At 46.3% G+C, this 27,768-nt stretch overlaps 1 protein-coding gene across 1 annotated transcript; it reads left to right on the top strand.

The window, feature by feature from the left end:
- On the top strand, nt 1–27,768 carry C4H3orf52 (chromosome 4 C3orf52 homolog). The gene is made up of 6 exons (XM_046003547.1): nt 1–178; nt 5,877–6,006; nt 13,106–13,233; nt 18,622–18,692; nt 21,975–22,156; nt 26,290–27,768. The coding sequence occupies exons 1-6, from the start codon at nt 41–43 to the stop codon at nt 26,292–26,294; spliced, it is 654 nt and encodes a 217-aa protein (XP_045859503.1). The 5' UTR covers nt 1–40; the 3' UTR covers nt 26,295–27,768.

Raw genomic sequence — 27,768 nt, 5'->3', positions numbered from 1 at the left:
CCTGCTGCCCGCGGGCCTCTCAGCGCTCCTCTGCCTGTCCATGGAAGGGGCCAGATCTCCGTCGCCAGGGGAAGACCTGGAGCTCCTGGCGCTCGGAGGGCAGCCGGACGAGCAGAAGCCTCTCAATGGAATCGTCCAGGTCATCCCTCTTTCGGTCGAGGAGCCCAGCCCAGCCCAGGTAAGGCCTGCTTGGCCCCGCGGAGGGCGGTGTCCGAGAGCGCACTCCGAGCCGGGCTGCCGGCCTGGGCCCGGGCCTAGCACCCTCAGAGCTGCGGGGTTCCAGCCAACTCTCCGGGCGTCGCGGACGCAGAGCGCTGGTGCGTCCTGGAATCTTCAGAATGGAGCGGCCGTGGGAGTGCGGGTCCGCCTGAGCCCGCCAGAGCCCCTGAGACCCCTCCAACCCTCTGACCTCCAAGGAACTGGAGGAAACCTGGCGCGGAGGTGTGCGGCTCCCCTCTTCAGAGCAAATCCCCGGGGATAGAGGTGGTTTTCATAAGTTCTGTAACTTTAAATGAAGTTTTTTTTCTGTCTCAAGAAGGGAGGAAGAACTAGAGTGATAGACGGAGTTGTCGCTCTTTCTTCAGAATCTCCTTGCCTTAGCTTTACTGCCTTGCCACTTCCAGCCACCTGCCACCGTCCCCCTAACCCTCACCCAATGCCCATCATCCCCTGTCCCGCTTCACATTCTCAGACACACACACACACACACACACACACTTTATGTCCTTTACTGATCAGGCCTTTTGATTTGGCAGGAAAAGAGACCGGGAGAGGCGAGTGAATTTGCCCTGATCAGCTGATGGGAAATAATTTCAAAGTTTTTGTCCCAAAGAACTGGACTATGCCTCCTTCGCTTTCCCTCCTCTCAATCTCTAAAGGAAGTCATGGTGGTGCTTAGGCTGAGCTCTCTTCTGGTCCAGCCCTGGCAGAGATGGGAACATTATTCATTCTCATCAAATGCTTGTAAAACAGCAGAGACTTTGAATTCACAGCCGTCTACCTTCTGATTAACCCCTAGTGCTGGCTTAAGGTTTACAGGGTGCTTGGAGCTCTCTGTATACATATATGGCTCCAACCCGACCTTTCTAGGTCCCACTTCTTCACTTCCACCCCTTTGACTCTTGGCCGGTTGATTTCAGGGATAAGCAAGGACATCAAAAGGGGAAAGCATTGCTTTTGCTTTGGGATCGATTCCTGGAAACACTGTAAAGTTTGCTCTTCTAAGGACCTATAGGTACTTTGGAGAGTGATTTGGGACTTCATGCTTGAGTGAGAGATGAACACCACAGAAGAATGAAGGTTGGAGGAAGATGGTCTGTTCTCTGTGGGCTGCTGTGTCAGTCCTCCAAGGCAGGATCTCAGAGTGGATTGGAGAATACTCACTTCATGTTAGATAGACCCAGGACATACCAGTGACTTCTGGAACTGAATCCAGACATAGTTTTGGTGACAGTTTCACCACTAAAAGCAAGGTGCTAAGGTCTGCAGTCAAATGGTCGTTAATGTGGTTAACCGGGCTTCTCTGGGAGGCCTGGGAATGCCTTTCTGAAAACAGATGAGTAGAAAAACATGCCACACTCATGTAGGGCATCAGTATTTTATAATTGTTTAGTACCTGCCCAGGAGAGACAGCTCTTTCATGTTCTAATTATTTCCTCATCAGCCAGCTCTACACTGATAGCCTGGACTTCCTCATGAATTAGCTTTGTAGGTCGCCACATAGAAAAATTATGGGGAGTGACAGAATGGCCTGGAGGTAAAGGGTATGTGAGCACTTGGAGGGTATTCAAATATTTGAATAGGAAACATTTAAAAAGGGAGAGAGAGAGAGAAAAAACCCTCATCTAAATGCTAAGAGCATAAACAAAACAAAACAAAACAAAAAAATGCCAAGAGCATTTTCATCTAAATGTATTAATCATTCTCTTTGGTTACATAGAATAAGTTGAAGTGTAATTTTATTTTTAAAAAAGATTTATTTATTTATTTCTTGAGAGCGAGAGAGAACACATGCACCTGCAAGCAGCTGGGGGAGGGGCAGAGAGAGAAGGAGAGAGAGAATCTCAAGCAGGCTCCAGGCTCAGTTTGGGACTGTTGGGAAGAAGACATCCCACCTCATGGCTAACTTCCTAGTTGGAAGGACGGATCTGGGTGAGTCTACAAAGGCAGTAGAAAAAACTTCCTTCCTTGCTTGTTCTAGGCTTGGAGCTTGAGGGATATTAGCCCCGTTGCTATGCATTGTTCAGAATTTAGGACAAGCAGCAGCTGGATTTTCTGTGGGTAGACAAGTGGATTAAATCCCACAATGAGATGACAAAGTACAGATTTTCCTATGTGTTAAGAAAAATTTTCCAGATATATATAATATTTGCTCCTAGGAGAGCCAAAGGTAAGAAAAGCTTTCTGTATTCTATGAGAAAGAGAGAGAGAGAGAAAGAGAGAGAGAGTCCTGCCATTATGCAGGGCCTTAGATCGTGTATTTTGATCCTTATCTGAAGGGGGATGCGACTTTCTGGGGGCCTGTTCAGAGGAAAGCCATGAAAATTCTCCAGCCATATAATGCAATTGTAGACTATAAGATGCAGTTTGCAAAAATCTCTGCAAAGCACCCCGTTGAAAAACCTGTCCGTGGCTGCTCCCCGTAACCTGGAATTTTGGCCTGAGAGAAAGAAGATGCTGATGAAGGAGGCAGTGTGTCCTGTAGCCCGGGTTTTTAGGGGAGTCTCAGCACAGGTGGCATATACCTACTGTATCAGAGGCTCTTCCCCCTCAGGGTACAGTGGAATCTCCTGGGGAAACTTCTAAAAAATACAAATTTCTTGGTTGACTCTAATGTGCAAGGAGCCCAGAAGCACTGTTAATTTATTCTTGGGTTGAGAGTAAGCTGGTGGACTATTTCACAATGACTTAAAGTCCGTGATGGTTAATTTTGCACAGGATAGTATCTCTTCCCTAGGTCTGATGGGAGACAAGGAAGGGGCCAGGCTGTACGTTGGCAGCTTTGGGCTGGACAGGAAGAGACTTTTCCTACAGGCGAGGGCTGTGTGCTTGTGAGGTGACTCTCCCTAGGAAGTCAGAGTAATGATCTCCTCATAGCACCAGGGTCCTAATTTATTACTTCTAAGGGAAATCATAAGTGAAGCCACAAGAGACCAGAGAGATTCACTGACCCTTGTTTTGCGGCTCATTTGAGACTCCAGCCCCTTTCATTTTGTACCAATCTTATGGTCCCGGCTGCTTCTTGTATCAGGTTTGAAAACGGCGTGAAGTCATTTTGTTTTCAGGAGCTCTGTAAGTGAGAAGATCTCTTTCTGTCCCCTGGGAAGTTGAAGATTCCTTGTCCTGGGACTTTCCATGTGCCTTATTGAGCTCTTGGTTTTGATGGCTTTGGAGTTTTCAGTCTTCAGTTGGGGTGAGAGATGGCTCTGTCCTTGGACTCCAGAAACACACTTAGCTCAAACGCCTTTTCTTCTGTCCAGATGTTTCTTTTCCTGCTCCCCTCACACCCGACCAGAAGAGCCAGTGTAAAGTATATATTCAGGGTCTCCAAAGTGTGACCTCTACTCTAGAATTTTTACAAGTACTTCTTAAAATTTCTAGAGCCTTCTACAGTGTATTAAGAGCCCAATACCCGACTGAGGCACAAATGTGGGATAAAAGAATGAGGAAGTTTAAGAGACATCCGTCCTTCTATCTGGTTTCAGTTTACCTTGGAAGATAGGCGGTATCTGTTTATATTTGAAACCAGACAAAGCAGGGACAAATGAGCTGTGTGGACAGCTCATGTTCTGGTGGATCTCTCCATGACTGACATGGCAGAGAGGCCTCAGCAAGAGGAGAGATCTGATCTGGCTCTTGGAGAGAGTGACAAAGCTTCAGAACAGGTCTCAACCCTGATAAAGCAACTGATTCACTCTGCGTGGCTCAAAATTACACACTGGGGAGGGGGGCTTAGTGGAGTGGGGGAACACCTGGGTAGCTTAGTCAGTTAGGCATCTGTGTTCAGCTCAGGTCATGATCTCGGGGTTCTGGGATCGAGCCCCATGTCCAGTCTGTTTCTCCCTCTCCCTCTGCCCCTGTCCCCTTTCCCCTCAACTCATGCTCTCTCTATGTCTCTCAAATGAATAATAAAAAAAAAATTACAGGCTGAGGCCTACCCTCACCTCCGCTACAATCTGGTCTCCTGTGTCCAGGGAGGGCCTCCGTGTGCGCAGTTTAAATTCCTCCTTAGCTGGTTTGGACGTGCTGCCAGGCTTGGGAACCTCTCACTGAGCCCATCTGAACTGTCGTCCTGAAGTGAATGATTTCCTTCTCTGGTAGCCATCACCACAGACATGAGGGAGAGAAAGCCGACCAGGTGCTGCTCTGTGGGACTGGAGAACGATGGCTCCCATGTGTGGGTGCCTAACATTTGTGTAGCAAGTGCTTCATGCCCACAATCCCTAGTCTTTACAACAGCCCTGAGAGCTGGATCTATTACTTTTACAGTAGAAGATGGTGGGGCTAGGGAGCTTCTGCAACTTGCTGAATGAGGTAGTCATTGCCCTCAGGCATAGGAAGGGAATTCAGATACAGAACCACACTGGTCCCCCCATCGGAATCCATGGTGTCTGTATAAGAATTCCCTGATGGCTCTGTGGGAAGCAAGGGCAGAGTCCCAGAAGCCGGTAGGGGCAGGAGACAGGGGGTGGCCCCCAGTGGAGACACCACACGACAGCCAGGCACACTTATAGCCTGAAGCTCTGTGCTGTGACGAGGGGTGTGGGTGGGGGGAGCTGTGGACAGCAGGTACCAGCTTTGCAGTGACCCGCAGCAGGCATCCGTCCCGCCTGCTCCCTCTAACAACATCTTGGAGACAGGCTAGTGCCTTCCTTGCAGGACTATTTGACTGAAAGGAAATGGTGTCAGCGACTAATCAAGCGACCGAGTTGTGGCCTCAGTACACCCACTGCAGCCTGCTTCCTGGTGTCGCTCCCATCCTTCCTTTCATGACCCTTCCCAGGCCCTAATTACGTAGCGCAGGGCATAGCAGTAGTCTCTTTGCTTCTTCTTGGCCTGCCCACTCTAAACCACACATTGTTATTCTCTTCATCTTCAACTCAGCTCTTGGGCTCCAAAACCTTTCCCAGTTCCCCGGCACATACCCGGTTAAGTCCAGACTGCTCTGGTGGCACTGAAACCCCTCCCAGAGATGCTCCGACCTTTCACTGCCTCAAATCTTAATGAGCATGACTTCCTTCTGGAACCCACGTGGGCAGAGGATTCTCTTGGCCAGCCTGGTTATGACTCAACATTGAGGTTGCTCTGTCCATCTGCCTTTCTCTGTCCATCCTCCAAAGTCTTGCTTTGCCCCCACCTCCCTGCCTCAGAGCCCCTAGGGTATTTTCCCCCTCACTTTAAAAAAATATATATTTTTATTTATTTATAAGAGAGAGAGCCCAATGCGGGGCTTGATTCCAGGACCCTGAGACCATTACCTGAGTCAACCTCCTGAGTCATCCAGGACCCACCCCCCCATTTTTTTTTCTTTTTAAGATTTTATTTATTTATTTGACAGACAGAGATCACAAGTAGGCAGAGAAGCAGGCAGAGAGAGAGGGGGAAGCAGGCTCCCAGCAGAGAGCCTGATGTGGGGCTTGATCCCAGGACCCTGAGATCATGACCTGAGCCAAAGGCAGAGGCTTAACCCACTGAGCCACCCAGGCCACCCCCCCAGCCCCGCCCACCTCACTTCTTGTGAGGTTCCATTCTGCCTCTTTGTAAACCTGACTCCGTGAAGTATGGCCTGGAGAGGGCAGGATCCTGCTGCCTTCGCAAGAGTACAGAAGTGCTTCTGGAAACCAGTGACTGCCTCACAGTGTCCCTCTGCTTTCCAGGGGAAGGAGGAGAACCCTTGGAGTTCCTGTAATAAGAAATTGATTGGAAAGTGCAAACTGTGGATGGTCATCGCCTCTGTTTTTCTAGGTCTCATTATAGTCATCATCATAAGCTTATGTCTTCTTGGAGGTAAGAGGATTTAAACAGGACTAAGTTGATGCATTTTAAGAACTTGTTCAATGCTTGTCTGGGACTTCCATTGATATGGAAGATATTCTCATTGCTATTTCATTATTTATAATACGAATTGAAAACGGGCTTGGGATTGTTGTATGGATGGTAGGTATCCCGTGGTTCTTTGTTTTATTTCATTTCTTTGTTTAGTAAGTTCTGACAGAAGTATGGAGACCAATGTTTCACTTTAAACTCTGCCCACCAGACCCTGAAAATTTCTTAACATTAACTTACTTAGACACTAACTTATATTTTATTGTTTCTCTACACCTGCTTAGTTGAAATTTTTTATCATTTGTTTTATAAAATAATTATTCTACTTCATCTGATATACCCAGTACATTATTACAATGATAAATAATGAATAGCTCATTTGAAAGCGTCTTAAAAACTTTGTAGAATCATGTTTCTGTATGCTGTCATTATATTATATATTGTATTTGGAAATAACTATTATGTTTGTGTTGTACGTGTTTACAGAACAAAACCATACGTGGTGCTAACTATGTAATTTACATATATTATTTTATTTACTATTTATTTATTTTTTAAAATAAAAAAAGTTTTTAAAAAAATCTTATTTATTTATTTGAGGGAGAGAGTGAGAACGAGCATAAGCAAAGGGAGCAGCAGAGGGAGAGGGAGAAGCAAGATGCTGGGCTCAATCCCAGGACCCTGGGACGGTGATCTGAGCCAAAGGAAGACACTTAACTGACTGAGCCACCCAGGTGCCCTTATTTTTATTATTTATTATGAATTAAAAATAATATATGTTCAGTTACCCATAAAACACATCCAAATTATTAATATTTCACTATACTTTCTTATTTTTTTACTTGCATTTAAAAAATAATTTGAGATGTGATTGTATTTTTTTTTATATATATATAAAATTTTATTTTATTTTTTTAGAGAGAGAGAGAGCATGACCATGTGCCAAGGTGGGTGGGTGGAGAAGCAGAAGGAGAAGGAGCAAGAATTCTAAGCAGGTGGCGCCTGGGTGTCTCAGTGGTTTAAGCCGCTGCCTTTGGCTCAGGTCATGATCTCGGGGTCCTGGGATCGAGTCCCACATTGGGCTCTCTGCTCGGCAGGGAGCCTGCTTCCCTCTCACTCTCTCTGACTGACTCTCTGCCTACTTATGATCTCTCTCTGTCAAATAAATAAATAAAATCTTTAAAAAAAAAAAAAAAGAATCTTAAGCAGGCTCCACGCCCAGTGTGGAACTCTTTGTGGTGCTTGATCTCACCACCCTGCCATCATGACCTGAGCTGAAATCAAGAGTTGGATGCTGGGGCGCCTGGGTGGCTCAGTGGGTTAAAGCCTCTGCCTTTCGCTCAGGTCATGATCCCAGGGTCTTGGGATCGAGCCCCGCATCGGGCTCTCTGCTTGGCGGGGGGCCTGCTTCCTCCTCTCTCTCTCTCTGCCTACCTCTCTCCCTACTTGTGATCTCTATCTGTCAAAAAAAAAAAAAAAATTAAATAAAAAAAAAAAAAAAAGAGTTGGATGCTTAACCGACTGAGCTACGCATGCACCCCAATCATTGTTTTTTAATCATTTTGGAGCATACCTTTAGGATTTTTAATGCTAATACTGAGATGTTTTTAATGTTAATACTGAGACCATTTGCTGACCCCACTAAAAGTTATTTGTGACACTTTTTTTTTGTTGTTTATTTACAGCTAACAGTGTTCATTGTTTTGGCATCACACCCAGTGCTCCATGCAGTACGTGACACTTTTTTAAAAAATGACTGCATGAAATTGTCTTCCATGCCATTTTAAAGCCTTTTTAAGTAGTTGTTAGTTTTTTATGATTATTGATATGAAGGCTTTCATGATACATAAATAGAACACCCTTCAGTGGGCAGTCATTTCAGTTTTAAAACAAGAAAGAAGAAAATTGTTTTTATTTGTAATTAGGGTTATTGCAGGGGCAGGGTTTTTTCCTGGAGCTGGGATACTCTTGAGGGTGGTCTGGTCTCTGCATGGATTTGGGTTGAGTCAGATTCTTCTTAATAAACCCAGTCTCGGATGAGGAGTCCCAGAGTCTCTCCAGAAGGGGTCCTGGGAGTTTTCTTCAGAAACGACATTTGCCCTTCACTTCCTGAAAGAAAAGGGAAATTTGATGGTATATGCCAACCTCCAGCATGTGAGTTTCTCAGGCAGGTGCCTTGTTTGCTTAATTACTTAGGGTATAGTTGAGGTGGGACGGTGATCCATTGAGGCCATAGGCTGGTTTCGAGTTAGGAAGAAGTTGATAAGAGGCGCTGCACCTCCTCCGACATGCCGAGGGTAGGAGTTTTAGTGCTAGCCTTCATACTCTCTCTTCCCATCAACTCCCACACGTGGATGTTGAAACTGAAGTTGAGCCATGCAAACTTGTCCCATCACAATTAGGTGGTGCTCTCCTGGACGTTGGCTAATTTGTCTGTAGGCCTCTGGAGCCTATAACAATGGAGCATGCAGCAGATCCAGTTGGTTTAATGTTAGGGATTCTAAAGCTCAAGGCCCAAGAGCTGTCTTCCATTCTCAAAAATCATCTGACCTCTTCAACGGCCCAACAGCAATCTGCAGAGGAAGGGATTCGTTCTCCTTCCGTCGTTTCTCAAGGGGCATGAGAGTTCATCCGATAATATTCAGGGAAGAACTTTGTAATGCTTGTAGTGCAAACTTCACTTTCAATGTTGTTGTAAAATTGTATTTTCAGGGGCACCTGGGTGGCTCAGTCAGTTAAGCATCTGCCTTCAGTCCCAGTCATGATCCCAGGGGCCTGAGATCGAGCCCCATGTTGGGCTCCCTACTCAGTGGGGAGTCTGCTTTGCCCTCTCCCTTTCCCCACACCCCCACTCTCTCTCTCTCATTCACTGTCTCTCTCAAATAAGTAGCTAAAAAATTGTATTTTAAAATGTTAATTCTGTTCAGAGATTTGCACACTTTCATATTTTTTTAAATCTGAGAAATACTTTGATTTCACTTGGCACCTCAGCCCTCAGGGTTCTGGGCAGTGTGGGATGGGGGAAATGCCTTGGGTGAAAGGGGCAGGGACAGGGCTCCCCTCCTTTATGGTCCCAGCCTCACCCAGAGCGGCTCTGTAGGTAACTGTGGGATGAGCATGTGCAGTAATTGGGCATTGTCTCATGGCCAAGCCCGTGATAGGAATTGAATTCACAGAACTTCCGAGCACTTTGGGGAAAACACTGCTGTCTGGAAAAGCGCAGTGTTGACAGAGTCAAAGGCTGCATGTAGGGCTGGCTTCGTTAAGAAGTGAGGTCCCTCAGGAGCTACGTTCACCATTTTTCCTCCATCATCCCACCCCGCCTACCACCCCGCCAGCTCCTCAGTCTCCTGTCACTAGGCTCTGTAATAGGCAGATCGAGGCTCAGAGGCAGAGATGTTAATAACTGTAGAGCTGGAGTGCACCCAGATGTGGACAATCAACAGGTCCCAGTGTAGAAGGGGTCATGCGTTGAGGAGGGGACAGTGGGGTACCCAGGGTGGGGTGTTCAGCACGGAGGTGTATCTTGTCACTGACATTGTTAAGAACTACTGTCAGCTGTGGTCTGTTTTATTACTGTTAATTTTCTACAGTCTGTACAGACTTTGTTGCCTGCATCTGGGGCGGGTCTCCCGCCTCTTTGCCCTTGACATGCCGTTGAGGTGATGGCAACTTCAGGATCGTGGCTGAGCTCCAGGCATGCAGCCGGGGCTGTTTACACATGTGGCAGACAATAAAATCTTTTTAAAGTGGCCAATCTGGGGAGCAGAGCCCAGGGAATCCTGTTGGGTTTGGAGGCTTGGTTTTGTCTCCATACTTCAGGGAAAAGATAATATTGGAGTCTCTTCTTCTGCCTAAAGAAGCATAAATTCCTTGATGTAAATAAATGGTAAAAGAGCTTTCCCCTTTCTTTTAATTTTCTTTCAAAGTCATATTCTTTCTGGACAATTTAGAAGATCAGTTAAGCATCTTCAGGGGTTCTGCTTTTCTCACTGAGTTACCCCAGCCAGGGAGGAGAGAGACCCGAGTAACACACTACTAATGAAAGTCTTGTTGGATGGGGCAAAGAATTTTAAGTATTATGCAAGCCAAGAGTGACAAGTAGGTGGATACTTAGAGATGTAACTTAAAGGTGATCAGATTTAGCACTCTAAGGACCCTTATGTGATATTCCCCAACATTACGGCTTTCTGCCTGACTTCTTTACTGTCTTTCCATACAAGTGTTTCCGTGAGTAGGAGCGCTATGGTCCTGAGATGTAAGCAGGGACTTCAGAAGTGTTGTGTGTTGAGTGGATTGTTTTGTATTTGCGTTGGGTGGAAGAGCCATACTGTCACGGCATGTTGGCAGGCAGATGGGTTGCACAAGGCAATGTTCCTGGTGTAGGGTGACTCATGGGAAAATCCTCAGCAGACAGCATTAACGAGTTGTAAATTAGCAAGGTCCTTGGGGACAAGAACTTAGTAGCAAATTTGTAGGCCCTGGTCCTTGAAATTTCATTGTGTTGTCCCCCGTTTCTCTTGCCCTCCACTCTCATAGGTTTCTCCACCTTCCCAGGACCAATGTCTTCACCTATGCTCTCCACAGGAGCCTCCCCAGCTTCTCCTGACCCATGGACCATCAAATCTGTCCACATCTCACTAAGCATCCTCAAGCTCTTTTCAACTTGGGCCTCTTGAAATGTGCTAGCATTGTTTGTCCTTCAAAACCGTCTTCCATCAGAATCTTGCTACAACATTTTAGAAATTTTTGTTCTCTTTCTCTTTTTTCATTGGCAGACTTGTTGAAATAGAGGTCTGCATTTGGATCTTCCCTCCTGCTTACTCCTTACCCATTAGTTCCAGGACCCTGGGATCACGACCCGAGCAGAAAGCAGACACTTAACCAATTGAGCCCCCAGGCACCACAAGGTTTAAAATATATAATATAAAATGTGAGGGAAACTTGTTGATTAAAGGATTATTAGTAATTTTTTTTCTTGTTTTGCTATAATTTCCTGTACTTGGCAAGTTTTCAGCTATGAAGACATAACTTTATTGTCAGAGGAAGTAATATCACGACTTACAACAAATAAGGGTGCAGGGGATAATTCCCTGTGTTTGAGGTCCTCAGGATTCCTCCTAGATGCAGTGAGTTGCTGGGAGAATTCATGGGACTCAGCATATAGTCATAGAGATGATTACTGATACGGGGAACAAAGGCAAAAGGAAATGTAGATAAAATTAGATTCCTTAAAACTTACAGCCTGTTGACAAATACTTGACTCAAGGCAGAGTAAGACACCCTTCCAGGAACTCCCAAGTGTCTTTAAGTTAATGCCTTTCTAGAGGAAACAAAACAAAACAAAACAAAACAACCAATTAAAACACCTAAGCTTGATAGGCCTCCAGGATCCCTGAAGTCATCTTTGATGTATGAAAATCCTTTTGGAAACTTCCTTTGTCTCTACCCCTCCCAACTTAAAAGTATCTCATGAATTGTTCTTCACAACCCCAGGGCACCTGGGTCCTGTCCCCCTGCTTTAATAAAACCACCCTTTTTACACCGAAAAACATATCAAGAATTCTTTCTTGACCAATTGCTCCCAGACCCCACGTCAAATCCCATCACTTGTGATTTATCATAGCAAAATGAAATAAAGCAAAATCCAGAGGAAACCAGGCACAAACTTGAGGACCCCCTTAACTGCCACAGCAATGAGATGTAACAAGACGTGAGAAGTGTCTACTGGGGAAGCTCATCAGAGGCTAAGGGCCCAGGGTTTTCCTGGGTTGGTCCAGGAGGCAGCCTCTGCCCGGCACATGCTAAAATTCCAGATCCCCGGAAGGCACGGTGATCAGCATAAGCTACATTGTTTGTACCAACAGGAGGTACCAACTGGGAGGGCATGGAGGGAACCCTCCCCAGATTCAGGCTCGCATAAGCCAGCCAGGGTCCAGCCTTGAGCCAGCCCCTCTGAACTGGTCATCTCAGGCTCTGGGAACTCTGTTCTGCACGTTCCCTTGCTCCTCATGCTTCCCAGGGAATAAGTATTCGGATTCTTACTGCTTTTCATCTGCCTTTCTATCAAACACCAAGGGCCTTTTCTAAGTCCAGCCAGAGTGGCTGCTTATGTTCTGTCTGAAGCATGAGATCTGAGAGTCAAGACTATGGGCAAGGTGAGTGCCTGCTTTGGCCACCCACGCCTTTCTCAGGGCTGGAGAGGTGGTTCCTGTGTGGGCCTGGTGGGGAGGCCACCGGAGAGCGAGGGGAGCAGAGCTGCTACCGTGAGTGCCAGCTTCTAGCTCCTGGCTCCTGGCCTTGTGTGTTTTTCCTTTAGCTTTAACTGCTTAAAAATCAATTAGCTCACCATCATTAGAGCACCAGCAGCCACGCAGAACTCACTGTGCCAGGAATGCAAGGCCCTCTGGCCCTAGGGCTCTGAGTGCAAACAGAGTGTGTTAAAAAAGAAAAAAAAAAAGAGTGTGTCAACATTTCTCTTCTGTGGGACAGACTGCAGAGCCGTGGCTTCTCTGCCCATCTTCCGTCTTCCAGGAGATGTCTGGACATGGCTCACATGCTTATGTCTAGTCCCCACGTCCCCGTTCGGTTCTGGTCTATGATGTCTCTTCCTCCTCAGGGTCTTTGATAGTCTGGAACTGGGGTGATTCACTGAAGTTCCTTGCTCCCAGTCCCTGGCCCCCGTCACCCATTGTTTGCTCCTGGAGCCTAGCCCAGCGCCTGCCTTGACAGATACCTGTGGACGTAGCTAAGGCTGCAGGTTCCGTTCAACCAAGAAATTCACGTTCTTCCCACTCCCTCCCACTGGCTTTCCCCCCAGTTTGTATTCAGTGGAATCTGGGAGCTCTTAGGGTATAAAGTTTTATCATAATGGAGGCCAGCTCCTGTCTTTATGTGGTATCGCCAAGAAGACAGAACATTTCTGCCTGTCCTTGCTTCCTGTGTCTAGCCTTTATCCTTGATGAATGTTCAGTGTCATTTCTAGCAGCCAGTGGAACAAATTGTTATTTTAAGCATGTGTTTACTTTACTTTTACTTTTTGTCTCCCTCCGCCCTTTAGTAACTTACATTGATGAAGATGCAAATGAAATACTTGAGTTATCATCAAATAAAACCTTCTTGGTCGTGCTCAAGATTCCAGAGGAGTGCGCTGCTGAGGAGGAATGGCCTCACCTGCTCACGGAGAGGGTAATTATATCGTAAGCATTGTTTACAGAGTTCTTAACAGTAGAATGTGGGCTCTTCGAGTGATTATGTAAGTAGCTTCAGGCTTGGATTCTTCGTCTGCATTTTGGCAGAAACTGATGCTTAGAAATGGATTTTCTGTGGTGCCAAGCCTCAGAGAGGAGCCCTGGCCTCTAGCAAAATGCGTCCAGGAGGACAGTGCTCGGTCTCCTCACTCTGGTCTTGAGTTTGATTCGACCTGTCATGTCATGGGGGACTGGTGATGTGCCAGAAAGCCACAGTCAGAGAGTCTGGGCCATCGGTGGGGCTCAGTGGCAGGAGAGGACGTAGTTAGATAGACAGTTCTAGACAGTGGGATCTGTTCTACAGAGGAGAAGCAAACAGAATATTTTGCAAGCTCAAAGGAGAGTCATCTAGACTACCTGAGGTGTGGATGGAAACTTAGAAGGCATCTTGCAGGAGGTGATACTCAGGATGAGTCTTAAAATATGAGGTAGGAGTGTTCTCTGTAATACTAGGGGATCTGCCCTGCAGTGTCCGGTTGCCTCTTGCCTACTGTGTGGCGGGGCCTGGCAGGGGTGAGGCATGAAGGTTTTCCTACTCTTTGGCAAGGCACTGAAACTTTTCATCTTGTTGACATGGTCAGCTGTTCGTGTTAGCCCTTCCTGGTGGTCGTGGAGAAACACTGGAGGCTGAGAGCTTAGTTAGAAGGTACACTTAGTCCCAGTGATAGATGGGGGGCTTTGACCCAGGGCAGTGGCAGAGTGGCTAAGGAAGATTCCAGAGAGATTTAAGAGGTCTTCTCACTCAAGGGGACTTTATGGCTGATTGCATGTGGGGATGCAGGAGAATGCGACTCCAGGCTCCTGGTAGGTGAATGGGTGGATGGTGGCTCCTTTCTTAGAGCAGGACATGCAGGACAATGTTCTTGGTGCCAGATGAGGGCATATGCAGCCTCCACATGAGGGCTGGTTGGGTTCCCAGCCAGACCCAGAAAAGTATTTGGTAACGGTCTAAGCAAGACCAGCCTGCAATCTGGTACAGCCTTCTCTGCAGCTGACAGGTGGACTGGTGTGAGTCACCTTCTTCCATCTGATTCCTATGAAAGCTTCGCCAGGAGGCAAGTCCATCTCGGTCACCCTGGAGTTAGTTTCTGGACACCCAGGGGCATGCTATTTGATTGCTTCTTTGGTCACAGGGGTTGGTGCTCTGGGATGATTTTTGGGTGTTTCTTCCTCCTTCTTTTCCATGTTTAAATCTTACCTGTGAGCCCCTTTTCCTCTTTTTCTTTCACCTGCTTCCAGAGCAGGTTGCTGAGTGAATAGCCTCTTGCCTTTTCCCTCTTGATGGCTTTTTTCATCCCGGGGTTTTGCATTTGCTGAGCAGAAATGAGATGATTCAGCATCCACACATGTCACGTGTTCCAGACTGAATTCTTTATGTCAAAGGGGAGTGGAGGTTAATCATTCACTGTAGAGCCATATCTCTTGCACAGAGCCTGACAGGAGCAGATCCTGTAGGTATTTTTAGCTCATCGGTGTGTAGCGGCAAAGGAACAAGGCCTGGCATGATCCCTGAGGCAAGTGCACAGGCCTGTTCGAGCTGCTTCCTTCTCTGATAAATGGAAATTGCTACACTTCCCCTGTATATCCACAGGTGCCTATGGGATGCATATAAAGAACTCTGTTTACAGATGATAGAAGTTAAGGCCCAGAGAGGTGACAAAGTTTCTGCCCCCTGGGATCCCAACCAAATAAGTTCAGAAACAGCAGTGAGAACTTGAGTCTTACTGTCGGGTCAAGAGCCCCTTTCTTTCATTCACTCAGGCCAACTTCTAAAAGTTTCTGGATATGGAAGGTAAATGGGAGTGGATGGTGGAACACATGTCCTCGCTTTTGCATTATTGTCTTGTCTTTTTTTTTTTTTAATAGTTAAATGTGATATCTTTTTTTGTTTTGTTTTGTTTTAAATTTTTAAAATTTTTATTAACATATAATGTATTATTAGCCCCAGGGGTACAGGTCTGTGAATCGCCAGGTTTACACACTTCACAGCACTCACCATAGCACATACCCTCCCCAATGTGTTTTGTTTTTAAATTTTATTTTATTTCTTTTCCAGTGTTCCAAAATTCATTGTTTATGTACTACACCTAGTGCTCCATGCAATACGTGCCCTCCTTAATACCCACCACCAGGCTCACCCCACCCCTACCCCACCCCTCTTCTAAACAGTTTTCCTAGCCCTTCCCTTATTCCACCGCCAGTTTTCTTCTCTTCCCACTGGGGCTCTTGCTCTGCTAAACCAGTCGGTTAGGTTAGCTGCGGATTGTGTTACCCTGGCCCGTGTGCTTGATGGAGGCGTTTAACAATCACTCCTTTGCTAACGCCGGGAAGATACGTCCCTGGTCTCGAATTAGCCACTCTGTCCAACTCTGATAGTCAAATCAATGGGCGCCTAGCTCAGTGTGCACCCAGCCTTGTAGGCACAGCGTAGGACTCCAGAGCCAGGGGCGAAAAGACCCCCTTTTCATGTCTTTGGGCCCATAGTAGTGTGGTTAATTGTTCCCAGGTATGTGGACAGGTCTCAATGACAGCAAGGGACCGTGTCCCCGAAAAGAATCAGAGTGGACCCTGAAAGGGATCTGGTTTGCCATTCCAGCTCTTAATGTAAAATTTTAGCTTAATTTTTTTTTTTTTCTGAGAGACTAGGACTATGTGCAAAACAATAGTAGGCCCTAAAGGTTAAAGAGGAAGGAGAGGAGAGTGGGAATAGAGAAGGTTGGAAGGACATCACCCCTGCCATAACACATTTGTTTATGTCTGCAAATGTATGTATGTATATATCTGTGTGCATGTACACATATGTACGTATGTATGTGTGTGCGTGTGTATGTGTGCGTGTGTGTACGTATACGTGTGTATGTGTGTGTATGTAGGGAAGTGCCTGGAAAAATAAATCCCATCCATAGCGTCCTCCTCCTTCTCCTCCCTGATGTTCTCAGCAGCCCCGTGAGAGCCACTTTCTTATTCCTGCATCGCCTCTGGCAGGATTCTTTTCTCGGGGGCTCAAAAACTGTAAGATGACTCAGTCATTTTTTCCCCTAAAGTTCTTACCACTTTCTGCTTCTTTCCTCTTTGATATTCAGGGCACTTTCCTTCTCGCTTCATCCTCCAATGCAAAGAAAGTGGGTTTTAGTGTCTATAACTCCTAGGACTGAATTCCTTATGAGCAGAGTGACCTTGGGCAGGTTTCATACACTTTCTGCGTGCTGTTTTCTTTATTAGTAAGAAGGGAAGGGGTGGTAATGCCTCTTATGTCAGGTTCTTATAAAGATCACAGCAAAAATACAAGATTGGAAGCGCACTCACTGTAGGTCCTCTGAGCCCCTCTGCTCCACCTTGAAGGGACGGAATTGTCACCAGGTGAATTCAGTGGGAGTGTACTGTGGAAATGTAAGCTCCTTGAGATTCTGTTTGGAACTGGGTGGGAGATAAAATGAGCAGAGGTGCCCTCAGGGCACTGCTCTTTGGGGTGTGTCTGCTGCTTGCTACTCGTTGGGGTGAGAGGGCACTGAGCCGTCATGGGTGCAGCTAGGCCACTCACCTCAGCACCAGGGTGCCATCGGAGGCTGCTGAACCTTCCAAAACACCTTCAAGACTGACTAACTTCAGCTGAGGCAGGAATGGGCCTGGCAGTGGGCTCACTCCAGCCCCAGAGCTCAGTCCCTGGTAGAGAGTGTAGCGAAATCCAAGGGCGGTCCTCCTTATTTATGCTAGAAGCTGTCTGCAGAAGACCAAGGCATTTAACCTTCAAATGCCGGTTTCACAAAAGTGCAGTGTAAGTACATTCAACTACCTGTCCTCAAGTCCTACCAGGCTAGGATTCCCACCTCTGAAAGGTGATGAAAGGCTAATCAAAGACAAGGAGAAGAGACTGGTAACAGAAAAGCAGTTAGTATCCAGAACATAACACCAACACTTCAGATACAGAAAATATAGATACCAAGGAACAGACAACCGGAGAGAAAGACAGGAAACCAAGAGGCAAATCAAAGGTGAAAAATCCCAAAGGAGTTCATCAATACTCCTGAAAGGATACTCAACCCCACTTGTAATAATGCAAATTGAAACAATGTAAAACAAATTTATATTCCTTAAATTGGCAATAATTTTTTAAAAATCTGGCAACACGAAGTGCCAGCAAGGCTATGGGAAATGGAACACTGCCAAGTGCTGAGATAACAATTTGGCAAGATTTGGGGAGGTTGGAGATGCAGCCACTCTTGGACCCAGCAATCCCATTTCTCTGCACATACGCAAGAGAAACTGTCACAGTATCAGAAGAGAGGCACAGAAATGTTCCTGGAAGATGACTTGGGCATAGTTTGTGATAAGAGAAAATTGCAAATGCTGCACATCACCTGTGTAGGGGAATGGAAAAGTTGGTGTCATCATTTCATAGGATCTCTGCAGTAGTTAGGAGTCAGCATGAATGACCTCCATCTCGATGTACCGTTGTGAGCAACTATCAAATGTAATTTTGGGTGGAAAAAAAAAAGCAAGTCACAGAAGACTATGCAGAATATGGCACCTTTTATTTGAATAAAAACACAAACTATGAATTGTTATGATTACCCGAGGGGGTATTACATTTATAAAAACCTGCATGAAAAGGATACATGCCAACTTCAGGACCATGGCTAGTGTGGGGGGCGGGAGGGAGAAAAATGAGGAAAAATAGTGTGTAGGAGTAGCTTTAGCTTTGCTTTGTTTCTTGGAATGGAAGGTCGAACTAACTACGGTAGAACATGTGGGTGTGAAACCTGGGTACACAGGTGTCATTTTTGGTGTGTGGCTGCAGAATCTGATGCATAAATAAGAACTCTGCGAATACAGGCCAGCCCCCCTCGGTCCCTTCATTGGGGAAAGTGCCACACCCGGGGCTAACGAAGCTCCACGGAAAGGAGAGAAAGGAGAGAACAAGCCCTTGTCCGGTGAAGGGCTGCGTCCTGAGGGGTCTGTTGTGCTGCCTTCCCAGCTACTTCAGTAGGGTAGGGTCCTCGGAGTCTGTGGGGGCTCCAGGGTCCATGGTGACCACCATGGTGGCTCACCACGAAGACTGCAGGTGTCCACACGACATGTGAGAGATGTTGAAACTCTCAGCCTGCTCACCTGCTCCTTAGAAAGCAGGTTCTTTTAAATGAGTGTTGAGTTTTCGTTGAATAGGTAAGGCCCGCACCTTCCTATTTCTCCATTCAGAGCTTCCGAATAAGTGAATTCCGAGCCAGCTTGGATCTCTGTCTATGAGTGGTTTTGCTTTGTCACGTGACACGCAAGATAATCCATCCGTGATGCGTGTGGTTGTTTAACGTGTTGCTGTTTGTTTTAGCTCACCCATGTGTACGCGTCATCCCCATCGCTGAGCCGTTATTTTACTTCAGTGGAAATGACGGACCTCAGGTAAGAGTGTGGAGCCTTCCGTGTTGGTCTCTGTCCCTGGGAAGCGACCCCCATCACCGTTTATCTAGAAGGACCTTTGAGTCTCAGAGCACAGAAGGATTTGATGATAGAATCACAGATCGTTGGCTTTGGAAGGGTCTTTGGACACCCACTAGCTCCACTCCCTGATTTTACAAAGGAGCAGAGTGAAGCCCAGATTCATCATAGGCCGCAACAAGGTCACAAGGAAGAGAGGAAAAGCCAGTCCTGGGTAAACCATTCCTGTTTCACAGCAGATGCTCAGATAAGGTAGGGGTAGGACTAGAAAGAGATCTCGGAGGGCGGCTGTGTGGCTCTGTCAGTTAGGCATCTGACTCTTCATCTCAGCTTAGGTCTCCATTATCTTGATTTCTACATCATGAGTTCAAGCCCCACATTGGACTCTATGCTGGACATGGAGCTTGCTTGAAAAAAAAACCAAACAAACAGTTCTCAGTTTGTGATGTGCTGTAAATGATACAATTCATACACTAGCTTTTGCTTTTGAGGAACATAATACAGGAGTCTATGCTCCTTGTATAATATTAAAAATGTAAAGACATGCATACAGGAAAAGTCTACCTTCTCCCTTCTGCCCCAGCCTACTACCCTTGGATACTGGATGTTCCAGTCAATTCCATAAACAGAATACGTTTCACTCCCTTCTACTGAATGAATGGACTGCCATCAACGGTTTGGTGCGATTTTTTATATGCGTATTTACCACACAGACTTTATATACTAAATATGCGTAGCTTATACATACGCATACAATTTGTCTTTTTACATCTCTTAATCTTAAATGTTTTTGTCTCTGTCTACAGAACTTAGATCAAAGGTGTATATGTGTTGAGGAGTCATTTGATTGTCTTTTTGTACTGTTAGGACAAAATTTACATGACAAAGCTTTATTATCCGTTATTCCTAAAATACCTTTTAACTGTGTCCATCAAAGTTAGTATTGGATTGAAATCCCTCCTCTCAAACTATACATTTCCCAGACCATGATCTTTATATATCTGAGAGAGGAAGCATGGAAAGCAGGCAGTAGCACAGTGGGGTGGGACTGAAAGGGCCCTGAAGTCTGAAATTGCCTACAATGGCGGGTTGCCTTGGCAACAACACTCTTCATCCTTCTTTATGGACCACCCACTGTGCATGTTCCCTTATGGTAATGTCTCTGACATTGCTTATTTTAATCACAATTACTGGTATTAAAATGCCAATAATAAAAAAAAAAGCCTAACACTGTTTCCTGGGTGTACTTGCCCCAATTTGCAATTTCAAGACAGAGCTGAGAAAGGGAAGACAGTCAACCGGAAAGGTCTTTCCAAGAATCCAGCCCCGTATTATGGGTCCAGGGGAGGTGGGATTGCATAATGGGTTGGGATCGACATTGGGGGAAAAACATCCGAAAATTGAGTCAAACATGGCTAGCAAGCTGAGGACTTAATGTTAGAGAATTTGTTTTTAAAAGTTATTTGAAAGAAAAATCCAAGGGTTTTAGAATTTGGCCTAGAGGAGCTCTGTCCAGGAAGGATTTTGTTTCATGGTAAGAGGCGCAGGCAGAGTTTAAACAGTGTTGAGTTGAGAAGCAAGAGCCTTTGCCCCCGCAAAATGTGCTGCCCCTAGAGGGCAGGAGACAGCCAGATTCCCGGCAGCTGGGTTTGTGTCCCCAGGGCATATGGACCTCTGTTCTGCCTCAGCCATCCCACGACAGGAACCTATCAAAATGCCCGTTGGTTCATCAGCTGTCAGGCCCACTCTAATGGTGGGCGGCTGACGCAAGGCCTGCTGGGTTCTCTGTTTTCTTGAAAATCCCCCCTTTCTCCTCAAAATCTAGCCGTGATGTGAACTCCCTCGGTGGGTGACCAGACACAGTGGGATTAGGTTAGGCTAGCGGAACTGGGTTAGGCAGGGCAGCCCTTTCACCTTCTGGCCTGTCTTCTGAAAGTCAGCCTCTGGTCATTTCCATAAGGCAGCCTGAGCCCTTGGCAACCCTTGGGAGTACAGGGTGGCTGCACGTCTAGACAGGGACCATGGGCAGCCATAACTGGAAGGTGGAGCACAGGGAACAAATGAGGACACCTGAAAACTTGGGTAGCTGGCTAACAGTGTGAACCTACATTTCCAGTGTAGGTTCCTGCATTTCCAGTGCATCCTTGTGGATGCATCCATAATCCGAGAGTCTCTCCAGAGTCTTGGTGGTATATTGTGCATTGGAACGGCGGGGTTTAACAAAGGGCTTGGCTGTCGCAGAGCTCATAAAGAGATTGTCGGCCCCCCATTAACCAGAATATTGGCCTATGTGAACTCCGGCCACAAGAGGGAGCGCGTTCCCTGTCCTTTAGCAGGGACAGTGGCCTGATTTTGGCTTCTGGGAGTGTGTCCAGTCTTTAAAAAACCACTTCAGGGGGGAATGTCAGATGTGGTCACTTCTTAATTATTTTATTGCTGGCTTTTGATCTGGGCCTCCTTGAACCAAAGTAACAGGATAGCTTTGAAACACCTAAATGCTGAGCTAGCATTTAAAGAACACTATAAGCTGCTCATTAACCGAGGATAGCCCTATGATTATTTTTATTTTGGAAATGAAAAATATGTTCTGGGAAGATGAAAACTCCCTTTTCCTTAGGTCCCTTTACTGAGAGTTGCAAAGCTGAGAGGCTCGGAAGGTGGAAATGGGACAGAACAAGTTTCTCACTCTAGAGACAAACCAGGGGGATCTGATTTGCTGCTGCTACACAGGAAGGTCTGTAGGAGTTCAGGAGTTCTCCAAGAAGCAGGTTGCAGGGAGGGCTGCGTCCTGCCTTAAATATTTTATAGGTTAAGGAGTGAACTGGTTGAATCCAACAGCTCTGACGGTCGCTTGTCGGGGCAGGGAGAGGAGCAGGGGATACAGAGGACAACAGGCTTTCCTGCCCTGGGGAGGGGGAGTGGGGAGAGTGAAAGGCTGACATTGGGGCCAGTGGTGGGCCAGCCTTGGATCTTCCTTGACAATAGCTGGGTCGTGACTCTCCCTTCAGTGGCCTCTTCTGGTGGACTCCTAGAGGCTGGGTTTTAGGTGGAAGGAAGAAGTTACGGTCACCTCAACTTTCTGTGAGGAAACTACAGAAGAAGCTTCTCCTAGAACAGTGTACGCTTTGTTATTTTGTCCTGGAAGAACACGAGGAACTACAAATACGGTCCCGCTGAAGTCAGTTTCCTGAGTTGCAGTGGGATTCTGTTGATCTTTGTGGCTTCTCTGTTTGATGTGCCTTTCAGCGGTGAAAATGCCACGGTAGCTTTCCACCTGCAATTTGGAGTTCCTTCAGAAGATGATGGTTTTATGAAGTACAGGATGAATAAGGAGTTGGTGCGGGGCGTTTTACTACAGAATCTGCATGATCAGGGAGTGTCTGGCTGTGAGACTTTGGGACTGGATCCAGCATCTCTCTTGCTCTACGGTAAGTGGAGGAAGTCAGGACAGTGGGTTGTGGTGTCAGCACGTGAGCCAGACTGAGGGCGGCTGGGTGGGGTTTGCTGTCTGCGCTGGTGAGATTTGCACTCTGTGGAGGTCACACGGCCCCTGCCCTCTGCAAGCAGACAGAGTGTTTGGGGGGAAAAAAATTAAATTGTAAAGATGAGGATGACTAAATGTTTCCTTGTTGCTGTTCACCTACATTTGAAGCTTGGCAATATCATTTGTAAGCTCCATGGAAATGTCTTGATTTCACAAGAGAAGTAAGTATTGAATTTGAAACAAATAATGATCCCAACATGGGAACCCATCTTTTTTTATGTTGAAGGCCACTGAGTCTATTACATTAGTAGAGGGCGGAACAAGGCAAAGCAAACCTCTCTAGAAAGGTATAATAAAGTTACCCACCTACTTTTGAAACCAAGAGAGCAATGAGAAAATTGGCACATCATATAATAAGCCTGGAGGACACCCCGCTTGTTGGAATCTGAGAACTTTTAAGACTTCATGCAAAACCTGGTGACAAGCTTCAGACCAGTGCCTTCCTTGCCACGAGAACTTTGGCCAGGTGTCTGGCCTCGTGCCTCACTCTGATTCCTTGCTGGGAGAGGCATGTCAGCCGCCGCTGGTGCCAACTGTCTCTGATATTCCGTCACCCACGATCCATCAGAAATACTCTCCTTACACTAGTAGTAGTAAATGCTAGTTGAGTGAATGAAAAAGTCCAATCAGGGGATGCGTTAACAACAGGCACAGTGCCAGCCAGCCTCACATCGGAAGATAGACCTGAGAGATTGGAAAACACCCGCTACATCATGTGAAGAAGGAGTGTTCGTTATAGTGACACTTATTTGTGATGGGAAGTGAAAGTAGGCTCATCCTTGTCTAAGAAGGCAAAGAGTTATATAAAGCAGTTCTGAAAGCTTTCTTTTCCCCAAATAAATAGAAAGGATGATGTTCAGAAGGCCAAATCTTAGTTTGCTGGGAATGAATTTTTTCCTCACAGACCATTTAAATAAATTGCGCTTGTGGGTCAGATGAAGGGCGTATATGTGGAGAGTGAAGAGGTTATATCTCCCCTTACAGGAATTTTAGGAAGAAAGAAAAGAAAAGAAGGAAGGAAAGAGGGAGGGGCGGAGGGAGGAAGGAAGGAAAGAAGGAAGGCAGGCAGGCCAGAGAGAAAAAGAAAGAAGAAAAGAAAGCAAGTCCTTCGACCCCCTCCTGTGTAAAGAGGTGAGAGAGGGGAGGCGCTTCTGCCTGAGCTGTGTGTGGTGGCAGCTGCTGTTTTGACTGGTCTTGATTTTCTGAGCCCCTTTGTCCTACGGTGGTTACCAGCTTTTTCCAGATGTAGGTGAGGAAGGTAGAGGAGGATGGTGAGAAAAAGTTGAGAAGGTTATGGGGTTGGGAAGGGCAGGTGGCCTGTGAGCCCAGGGAGAGCTCAAGAAGACCTTGAGAAGACCTTGAGCAGATGGCCCTGGAGACATTTGCCCAGGCCCTGAGTTGACATCGGGCCCCATGAATGTATCCGAGAGCTAAATAGGAGGTTTTACTGTTCCTCTGAGACATTACTGCTGTGGGGGAGAGAGTGTTTCTATGACCCGATGTCCACTTTCTAGAACATGCCTGTGCAATATGAGCCACTTGGTATTTTCAGGACTATGAGTATCAGTCAAGTGGAAGAGGACACTGTCACCATTTGGGAAATGTGGAAGGACGAAGAGAGACCTAGAAAAGGCAGGCAGGCCAAGGGAGGGGATATGCTCAGGCAGGGATAGGCAGGAGAGGTAGAGGCCTCTGGGAGGGGCCCAGTGAGACCCTGTGTGTTCTTAGGCCAGTCTTCCATGTTCATATGCAGTGTGGGCCTGAGGGTTAACCTCCCCCTCCCATGACCACCCCACCCCCACCCCGCAACGTGATCATCTGGGCAATTAGTGGTGAGCCTGGCAGGTGGTTTTCTACAGAGATGATATTCCAGTTTTGCAAAGAACAATGATTCTTTTTTTTTTTTAAATTTAAATTTTATTTAAGCAGTCAGTACTGGTTTCAGGAGTAGAATCAGTGACTCATCACTTACATACAATACCCAGTGCTTATCACAAGTGCCTTCCTGAAGACCCATCACCCATCTAGCCCATCCCCCTACCTCCCTCCATCAACCCTCAGCTTGTTCTCTGTCATTAAGAGTCTCTTACGGTTTGCTTCCCTCTCTTTTTTCTCCTTCCCATATGTTCCTCTGTTTTTTTTTTCTTAAATTCCACATATGAGTGAGATCATATGATATTTGTCTTTCTCTGACTGACTTATTTCACTTGGCCTAATACCCTCTAGCTCCATCCATGTCATTACAAATGGCAAGATTGCATTCTTTTTGATGGCTGCATAATATTCCGCTGTATATATCACATCATTTTTTTAAAAATATTTTATTTATTTGACAGAGAGAAATCACAACTAGGCAGAGAGGCAGGCAGAGAGAGAGGAGGAAGCAGGCTCCCTGCGGAGCAGAGAGCCCGATGTGGAGCTCGATCCCAGGACCCTGGGATCATGACCCAAGCCGAAGGCAGAGGCTTTAACCCACTGAGCCACCCAGGCGCCCCTATATCACATCATTTTTATCCATTCATCCATCGATAGACATTTAGACTCTCTCCATAGTTTGGCTGTTGTTGATAATGAAAGAGCAATGACTTAAGAAATTAAAATTTTTTCCACATACTGAGAACTTTTAGGATTGACTCTTAGCAGCTTTCAGCTGTACCAAACAACAATGGTAACACCAGCCATCACGTTGTACACTACATCCACAGAACTTACTTATGTTATAACTGGAAGTTTGTGCCTTTTGACCACCTTCACCCAGCTCCCCCACCCCCTGCCCCAGAACCAGTCCAATCTCTTTTTCTATGAGTTTGTTTTTTCTCAAGTCCACCCGTGAGATCATGCTTGTCCTCCTCTGTCAGACTGATTTCATGCAGCACGAAGCCCTCAATGTTCAGGGAATTGTTGGACGAGATCTCACCTCCCTCTTCCCCTGTTTTTTGGGCTCCTTCACCTTATGGATGTTTGGAGGCCCAGGGATGAGGAGGGGAGCTCTGTTTTACAAATTTTTAAAATGGCAACAGAGAGTTATTTTAAACATCTTGACCTGAGTTCGTTATTTTGTGCTGTGTTCTCATATGGGAAGGAGTCAGCTAGTAGACTAAATGAGAAACAAAGGCAAACACCAGATTTGTGTGAGAGAAAAGAGGAGAAGAACTTGTAGGCAGAGAAAACCGTGAATCTTGCTTGCACATTTTTGTGGTGAACCGATGAGCTGCCTGCTGGTAGAGGAACCCATGTGTGAGTTCTGTCCTTGAAAGGACTACTTGGTATCAAGGAAAATCATTTGGGTTGTTTATAGATTCTCCAGGAAACTTGGAACATTTAGCCAAGGACCACTACTTTCCAAGTGGGGCAGTTTTGCACCCCCACAGCACCCCTGGGGTATTTGGAAACATCTGGAGACGTTTGTAGTCGTCAAGACTGGGTGTGTACGTGAGATGCTAGCGTCTCGTGGGCGGAGAGCAAGGAGGCTTCTGCACATCATACGAAGCACAGGACAGCTCTCTATTACGCAGAATTATCCAGCCCATAATGTCAACCACGAGGACCCTGTGGTAGAGTGTGGGCTGTCTGTGTGGTGTCCCTAGGTCCTTGCACAGATGTCTCCTCCTCAGTCAGGCCAGGTCCACACCATTTCCCTCAGCAGACTTTCTCGGAAGCTGCTGTATATGTTTTAACAAACTGGAAATTTAGAGGTTAGGAGTGAGATCACGAAGAAGGACTGAATATTTAATGTCCTCGGCACCCTACAGACCTCATCAAAATGTTACTTATCATGAATTATGCCAAAACAAATGAGTGTTGTGTTATTTGCTTTCTGAAAAGCATTCAGAGGTGTGCATGTATGTGTATATATTGACTGAAAAGAAAATTAACTCTGTTAGGAATTTACAGGCATTTCAATTTTGCAGAACAGTTTATGTTGAAACCCAATGAAATAAAATGAAAGCATAAATCTTTAAAATAATCATGATTTTAAAAAATTAGTGACTTCCGTTTGTCGTCTTCTCTTTTCAGAATGAAGGGAGGATGTTGGTGTATGTCCGAAGGCAGTGCTCCACTGAGTTTGGGGAAGAGAGAATTCACTTTGTTTTCCAGAGAAGATCTTGTGAATTACCACAGAAGGCCTGGCAATGCCTGGAGGGGTGGAGACCGTCCTTTTTCTCCTGACTCTGCATTTCTGAAGTCTGGGCTCTGTGTCCAGCTCTGCGGGCTCCCCTCGCCGGGTTTAGTCTTGGCAAAGGCAGGAAGCCAGTTTGGTTGGGGGTGGCAGGGTAGGTGGGTGGGCCTTGCAGTTCGGGGTCATTGCTATTCTTGGAGCGCCAGTTGCCTCCACCCACAGGTGCACACTTTCTCTTTAGGGCGAAGGCGACCTTTCAGGCAGGATCCCCCCAACCTGTGCTGGTGGAAAGAGTGGGCAGGCAGGAGGTGAGGGACAACTGAGCCAATCTCTCGCTGAAGTCCTCCCACTCCCATTGTGGTATTTGATCTACCTCTGAGCAAGACCGTGAGGAAGGCACTTTACCCAACAAAGCAAGTGAAGTTCTGTGTCTAATTCCATGACCTGGAGCTGCCCGTCTTAGCAAGCCAGCCTCAGGCACATCATCCAATATTACTGGGTCACGTGCGGCTACAGTAATACGATGTGTGTTTCTTACTTCTCATCGCCTCATTGCTCTGGTGACTCTTGAACACTGCCTTTGGAGGAAACGTGGGTCCCTGTGTGTTTTGAGTTTTGGACACACTGCTGTCCTTGGGGATGGTTTGACCTTTAAGAGTCTCTAGACTTCATCAGAAGATTGTTAAGGCTGCTAACCATGTGCACGCTGGCGCCTGGCTTTTTCTTGTCTCACGTGACTAGCCTTCTTCTAAAACTCAGTGTCTTCAGGCATTGATTGTGTATCCTATTGAAGAGGGTTTGAAACAGGAAGAGCCGCTCTCTGTTTGAAATAACCTGTTGGAGGCTTAATGCCAATTTGTTAACAGGAGGGGGTACAATGTTAGCAACTGTATTGATCATCTGCAGACATAGAATGTCCTAGCATGAAGAAACTGAGGATTTGTTTCATTGGGAAAATTGTTTTGCTGGGAATTTTCCAGGGGAGAGTGGGGTGGTCCTATCACAAGAGATTCTTAGCCCCAGGATCTCAGTTAAACGGGTCGTAGGTGGATGTCAGTATGAGGGGCTGCCGTGGATGGGGACGTGTCCAAGCGTGAGTCTCAAGCTAGATTTGCCCTGGTCTTTTTGCGAACCAGGACTCTGGATAATGTGAATTTGCTTTCTTATTTAACTAGAGGATATGTTTATTGTAACCTGGTGTCTCATTTTGAGGCCAGTTCCTCAAACTAGCCAAATAGGTGCATTTCCTGTCTTCCTCTTCATTTTTTATGTGTCCAATATAAATCATAGTGTGTGTGTGTACTTTTTAGAATGTAACGAATAACTTTCACGGGGAAGGATTTAAAACTATTTACAATAAATTATTTTTTGTGCGA

The sequence above is a fragment of the Meles meles genome, chromosome 4 (genome assembly GCF_922984935.1).
Source record: "Meles meles chromosome 4, mMelMel3.1 paternal haplotype, whole genome shotgun sequence".
Classification (NCBI taxonomy): domain Eukaryota; kingdom Metazoa; phylum Chordata; class Mammalia; order Carnivora; family Mustelidae; genus Meles; species Meles meles.
This window is presented reverse-complemented; position numbering and strand designations above follow the sequence as displayed.